The sequence below is a fragment of the Halyomorpha halys genome, unplaced genomic scaffold (genome assembly GCF_000696795.3).
Source record: "Halyomorpha halys isolate HHAL.00 unplaced genomic scaffold, Hhal_1.1 Scaffold591.1, whole genome shotgun sequence".
Taxonomy (NCBI): domain Eukaryota; kingdom Metazoa; phylum Arthropoda; class Insecta; order Hemiptera; family Pentatomidae; genus Halyomorpha; species Halyomorpha halys.
The window spans coordinates 119,210-126,676 of NW_027104732.1; the positions used below are offsets into that span (position 1 = coordinate 119,210).

At 28.9% G+C, this 7,467-nt stretch overlaps 1 protein-coding gene across 2 annotated transcripts in view; it reads left to right on the forward strand.

The window, feature by feature from the left end:
• The first annotated feature begins 3,846 nt into the window (after positions 1-3,846).
• The window catches only part of LOC106684561 (serine/threonine-protein phosphatase 6 regulatory ankyrin repeat subunit B), a 26,481-nt gene continuing 22,860 nt past the window's right edge, over positions 3,847-7,467 (forward strand). For both annotated transcript variants that reach the window (XM_014426711.3, XM_014426712.3), the window contains exons 1-2: positions 3,847-3,970; positions 6,721-6,809. In XM_014426711.3, the coding sequence (XP_014282197.1) occupies positions 6,741-6,809 (69 nt within the window). In that variant the 5' untranslated portion in view covers positions 3,847-3,970; positions 6,721-6,740. The remainder of the gene's footprint in view (positions 3,971-6,720; positions 6,810-7,467) is intronic.

Sequence of the window (7,467 nt, forward strand, 5' to 3'; positions counted from 1 at the left end):
ACCCAGTAGTAGAACTCTAAAAACAGTTTCCAATATAAGATCACGAGGCCATCTTCTTTTCAGGCGCCTCGGAGGATTGCCAGGAATGGAAGAGGAAGAAAGGTTAGAAACGAGTGGGTTTGGGTGGTTAGGAAGTTTATTATGGAAGGAATAATATCGGGTTCGGGCTAGATCGGTTACATAAGGAACGTTTAGGTCTTTATGGATGGTTTTATTAGTTACAAAATAAGGAGTATTGAGGATTTTACGAAGGTTTTTGGATTGTAAAGATTGGATACGAGAACAATTAATTTAAAATAGATAAAAGTAATATATGATTTTTTTCATTGCTTTTGTTATTTTTCCATTATATATCCTGTTTTTTTTATATTCTTCATTTTTGTTCCATTATTTTCCGATATATCCATAAATATAATTTTCTCCCTTCTTAACCCAATACACTTTTCTTCTCCCCCCCCCTTTCACAAATATAGGGACAAAAGAATATATTTTGAATTTGGCACTTCATCATAAGCTTTATTAATTTTCACACATTAAAAGTGTGACTGTAAGACTAGGGGATATCAAAAGAAGGCCATTAATAATAAATTTGAGAGACTAAGAAAGGATTTAACAAAAAAATATGTCTGGACTACATCAATACAAAATTGACAGGATCGAAATTTATAATAAATGATTATCTTCAATTAGCAGCTCTTATTTATCTTCCTATTGAAATTTGAACTATAATAGTCCGAGAGACCGTGCAAAAAAAAAAAAAAACTACATTATCAGTTGAAAACATTGATTACTTTTTAAAATCTAAATTGAATTAGCAATAAAGTAATATTTGTCAACCCATCAAATAATACATCTCAGGAACCATTTGATATACAAATGTCCATCAGCACTCCAATCAAAGTTAATTTAATGTGCTATAAAGTAGTTTATGACCTTGATCTTCGTAGGCGTAGTAGCTCTCGTGATATTTACCAAAATAAATTCAATAACTACTGATTTTTCAATCATTTTTTAAATGAAAAATCGCTTTCTAAAATGCTATATTTTGGGAGATATTGAACGTAAATATCTCTTTTAGAGATGACATTTTAGCGAATTGATTCTACTTTAAATGATGTTCTATTAAATTTATTAGTGCTGTAGGTAGTTTGAAAAATATGAAGCTTCAAAAGAAAAATTATTTTTTTCAAATATTAGAAACAGCTGCTATTTTTGCAGATATCATGATCAGACTGTCAGACTCTCATTGGGAATGCAATAAAAATTTAATTTTTTTTTTTCGCACCCTTCATTGAGAATAATATAATAGATCATACATTTCACGTATTATATATACTTTAGTGCATTTTCTCCCTTTAATTGCCTTATGGCATTATATGGTGTTGATATGAGTCTAGTTAAGGCGGTATAATCTAGCTATAGCCTATGGCAACGCCACGAAATTGGTGGGGGCTATTCCGCTGGAACTTAGTTATATTGTGAAATAAATATAATAAAGATTTTAAAAAATGCTATCAAAATTGTAACCAGATCATGTCGAATTTTTTGCGAGGGTCTTTGAATAACAAAATATTCAATATATATTACTAAAATAATATTACTAAATAGCCTTAACGACTTGAAATACAGATACCTTTGTTTCAATTAAACTCTGATTAGAGTGTAAATGTGACTAGAGACTATATTATTTTATCATTATGTCACTTTATCTATTTATTTTTCATACTCATAGTTTGATTATGTTTATTTGGTTTATTCTTCTTTTTTGTATATATTTTAAGATAGTTTTTTTTTTTTCATTCATTTACTTATTTTATTTTATTTTAGTATGTATGAGATCATTCATCGCTATTACCTATTGACCACAACTGTGTGGCAGATTGTAATATCTATCCATAAATAAAAAGTATTTTTTAAAAATTAAAACTCTATAAACGTAAATACATTAAATTATTTAATACATAAGGCTTCAAAAAATATATTATGAATAATATATGACGAAATGGTGCAAGTTTAAAAAAGTGTATATAAAATTTTAAAAAATATGGAATTAGTGGTAAAGAATTACTAATACTATTATTTATTTATAACTAATAGAGTTTACTCATTACGTAATATCATCCACCCATTTATTTTGACCAAACCAGTTCAAATGGATTCAAGAAAAGACCTAAGGGTATTCAGAAGTTTTATTAACCCCATGGTCATTCTTACAAATAAAAATAAAAAATTTTCACTTTTCACTCTCTGGGCGATGGTTCTTAAAAAAAAAATACAAATCTTAAATAATTTCGACCAAGAAGGTAGAAGGACCGTCTTCGAAATATGCTGAGCACTAAAAGACATAAAGATAGACCTGTAAAAAAGATAGCATATAAATTGAAAGTACACTCAATCAAATTTCAATTGCATTGTTTGAGATATAAATATTTAAAAAATGCTTAATAATTTGAAGAGGATTAAGATTTACAAAATATCGTTTGAATTAAATACTGAAATAAATACTTAAAGGTTAACTACCACGTTTAGAATTTATATTAATGGCTTAATGGTTTAATTGGACCTTGGGAAAAATTTATATTTATAAAAATAAACTTAAAGTTGTTTAGGGTTTAATGTGATATTATAATAATTTGCTTGCAGTTAGTAAATAATGTGATAAGTTTATAATAATTTGTATAACAGATATATTTCAAAAATATTAATAAAAGGGTTTGTATATAGATATTATTATAATGGTTCACTATTAGTTAATTGTTTAATTATGGTCGGATAGTTCCTTGTGGAATGGTAGTTCATTACTTCTTTTTTCTAATATTTTTATTAAATGTTCGGTATTTTAACTAAAAATTGAATTTCGGCATGTATCTCAACTAAAATCATTAAAATATTTAAGATAGTTAAGATCGGAAAAAATAAATAAATAAAAATAAGTGTAACACAATTAGAGATAAATACAATTCTTTCTGGAAGATTATTGATTGACCGTTTGTATAGATGAATGGAATATGGTCCGGGTGCGGTCAAAAAAACTCAAATAGTAGATAATTATACAATTTTATTGAACCAACGTTTCGCACCACGTTGCAGGGCTTCGTCAGGGCTAAAAAAGATACAAACACTTGACAAAGTAACAAAAAAAAAATTTTCATTATATTATATTCATTGTATTTCATCCATTGTATACCCCTGTTATTTTCCACTTATGTTTTTTATTTTTTTTGTAACTTGTCAAGTGTTTGTATCTTTTTTTAGCCCTGACGAAGCCCTGCAACGTGGGGCGAAACGTTGGCCCAGTAATTATATCTTATATCAGTAATTCTTGCTATTTTCATTGAGATGAAGCAATGAAATGGTATTATATATTTGTTTATTTTATTTTCCAACCAATTTTCAGATGAAAAAGGTACAATATGCCCTGTATGTAGCAATCTAAAATATTTCGATACATATATCTCCAGCGTACGACAAATGAAGTGTTTCTCCCACCCTAACAAACTTATTTTTCCTAATTTTACTTATTATATCATATATTTGCTTGCTACTAAAAATTAAATGTTCTGGAAAAATATATGTGTATACCTAAAATATGAGAAAAATCAACCAAAGTGAAATTATTATAAGAATTGATTGACCCTAAACTTGTATAAATATTTCATTGTGAAATTACTTGAAGAATTTAATATACTGCGATATCTTTCTTGCGTATATTTAATGGATTTAATTACTGACTCAGAAACATTCCATCCAAAACAAAAGCGGATTGGACGAGGGAACTAGCCAATTAAATATTGTTTGAGGATAAAGCAGATTTCCCAGATGGAAGACTTCAGTACCTTGGTTGCCATCGCACCTTGTAGTAGGTGAGTTTAATATAGTTTTACCTACACATGCATACTATACACATTCAAATTTACACTGCTCGTCAAATGGATCTTAAAATGTTTCAGCTTTAGAGCCCAAGCGGTTTGTAAGTAACAAAAGATATATACTTATTTTTTAGAAATATTAATCTTTGCTCTATATCAAAGTGAACTATGTATGACGTTTTAATCTTGGAAACATAATTTAAAAATGATTGTATTATCTACCATCCAATCTTTTTAATACTGAATGGGAAATTTCGATTATTTTTCATTCTGCACTGAGAACTGATCTTAGTTACTACAGACTGTAGCTAGTAAAACGGTATCTAAAAGAAATTAGTATATAATAAACGGATGTAATCCATCGCTTCTTCTTTATTAATTACTTTTTATTAAAAGTTATGGAATTTCACAAAATCAGGGATGCCCAACGATGGTGATTAAATCGGTAAATGTTATTTGAGAGAAATACATTTTTTCATTTAAATAAAAAAATGGATACATTGAAAAAACAGTTAGTGCACATAACCACTATCTGTCACCTGCCACACCAAACCTTAACCAACAAGTTTCTCTTAAATGAAACTAAACTGTGACGTTTTAAATTAATAGGACTGGTTATATGACAGACATTAGGGATTAGTTATATCAGTGCATCTAAATATTTGTCAATAAGAATTAAAAGTTTTTTATGATTGATTTCAATTAAACCTTCAGCCTGTTATTTGTTCTTCCCCTTTTTCTAATCAAATTCTTTCTTTTCTCTTTATTTTGTATTTTATTTCTGGTGATTTGTAGATCATGTAGATCATGATACGATATGAAACGATATAGTGATGACAGATTGCCCATTATCACTCCTGTTAGATAGGCAGTTACAGGGCTACAATATCTTGTTTTATCTTACGCTTTTAAACAAAATCAAACAAGAGAGTAACTGTCTATCAAACGACAGTGACAATGGGGAATCGGTAATCACTACATTGTTGACAAAGTAAGGAGCATTGAGGTCAATAAGAATTAAAAGTTATTTATGATTGATTTAAATTAAATCTTCAGCCTGTTTTTATTTGTTCTTCACCTCTGCTAATCAAATTCTTTCTTTTCACTTTATTTTGTGTTTTATTCCAGTAATATCGAGTCGTTTAAGCCTTGAGATTTCTGGTGATTTGTAGATCATGATACTATATGAAACAATGTAGTCATAACAGATTGCCCATTATCACTGCTGTTAGATAGGCAGTTACAGGACTACAATATCTTGTTTTATCTTACGCTTTTAAACAAAATCAAACAAGAGAGTAACTGTCTATCAAACGACAGTGACAATGGGGAATCGGTCATCACTACATTGTATAATATAATATGATACTATATTATTGCATATGATGCTGTATTATTGTGTATTACGCTATATTAAAAACCTATAATTTTAATTTATTTATTAATTTTGTTCTTCCACCTGGTTGGATTTAGCCTTGTTGTAGAGTAAAATGGTCATCTCCTTATGTTTTACATAAACATTGAGTTAAAGCATCAAATTAATTGTTTGGAGACTATTAATTTTCAGTCCTTGAGGATAATATGAGGAAAATTTTGCTTCTTCCAACTAGATCCTTTGTCTTGCGTGATGCCACAATGACCGTGTTCAAGGATTTTATTTTACCTTGTTTAAAAAAATAAGCCGTCGATGCATAGGAACAATTTTAGTTGTCTTTAGTGGTTTCCAAATAACTTTTAGTTTAACTCGTGTTCATAGAAGATTGTGCGGTATGTATAAATCTGAGGATAACTAATCTAGTGACAGTTAAAGAAATATTTGAATAAATTTGCTGCATGGGTTATGGAATAATAGCGTAGAGTCGTGTCTGGCAGTAAACGCCAAATAATGTTAGAATAGTATCCATGGAAACAAGTTAGTTTTTACAACGTAGGAGGTTCTAATAACTTAATGGTGAACAATTATATGAAAGGAGTTAGCATTGTATTGAGTTTAAGAAGAAGAGGTTACTGATTTCTACACTTATCAGCTTCAGGAATATAAAAGTCGTTTACATTACGTTACACCTATAGCAATTATAAAACAACCAATGAGTTTTAACCACTCTCTCATTCTTACATTTTGAAATAATTTTTTTAAAGCACTAAGAATCCGATTTTTTTTTTTAAGTTTAGTCTTACTGCACAACTACATAAAGTGAACAACCAATAATAATTACAGCTTGGTAGACATTATAGTTTTTGAAATTCAGTGACCAGTCAGGGAGTGGTATCAGTTCTTTTATATGTTAAGATAAAAATAAGACAGATTACTACTTTTTATTTATTTATGTATTATAATGTACCGTTGCAAATAGTAATAAATTAAAATATTTATTTATTTATTTTTTTTTTTAAGAGAACCATATTAATGTTAAATTCATAGAGGTTTCTAGGTTTTAGTATATAGCAGGAGAGTGATAAAATGAATTACTGCAAGTACTTGAAATTTAAATTATGTATTACATGATTGGCTATAATACTACAGTGGATGTATTCGCTTCGATTTATCTGAAGTTTTAGAAATTTATTTTAACCCCTTAGAATTTTTTGAAACCTAGCCATATTGAACAACTTTAGCATAAGGAAAAAAAACATTAAAAATTCATTTCCATTATCGTCTATGAGGGACAAATTAATAAGTCAGAACTTACATGCAGTTATTATTTGTCATATAAAATTTAAATAAATAATAATTGAATAATTTAGTTTTTAATATTGAATACTGCATATTATTCTATAAATGTATATATTTACCGTGGAGAACAAGCAGAAGTTTATTCTTCTATTCTAGAATTTTTCCTTTATGTTTTAGATCAGCAGCTGGAGTGAATCATGTGGCCTGGAATTACTATGACGCTGATAGTATCTTCGGCCTTGTCTCAGAGCATCTACAATTGTGACGTATGTTTCGGGATTCAGAAGGAATCTATTAATTTATTTTTCGCCCTTCCACTACAAAATCATTAAATTTTATTAGCGCCCCACATTCAAATTACGGTGAAGCTGCGTTCATAGTATCGTACAGCAACAAACTAAGCTTATTTCATATATCTTTATTTATTTATTATAGTAGATAGTTTCATACTATCAAAGCGATTGTAGAGGTATTTTTTACCTTTTATTTCACCAAACTATCAAATAATATAAAACAATTTTTTCTTAGCGGCGTTGGTTCAGTGCGGCTTATTCTATTTTCTCTTTTCTTGGGTATGGTATTAATAATTGTTTCATGCGGCTAGAATATGATTGTAGAAATGTAATTTAGTATCATAATGACGGATGTATTGTTGACCGTTGATGCAGTGAAAGGACAAGAGGTAAAAGAAGAAACACATAGTTCAGAGTAAACTTATTTTTACTTTCACTTATCTATAAGTGGAGTATATAGTGAGGGAAACCATAGGCCTAGGATGAATTTCACCAATAGGGGAGCAGACCACAGCCCAATAGGCACACACACAAACATATGTATATGTATGTATGTATGTATGTATGTATGTATGTATGTATGTATGTATGTATGTATGTATGTATGTATGTATGTATGTATGTATGTATG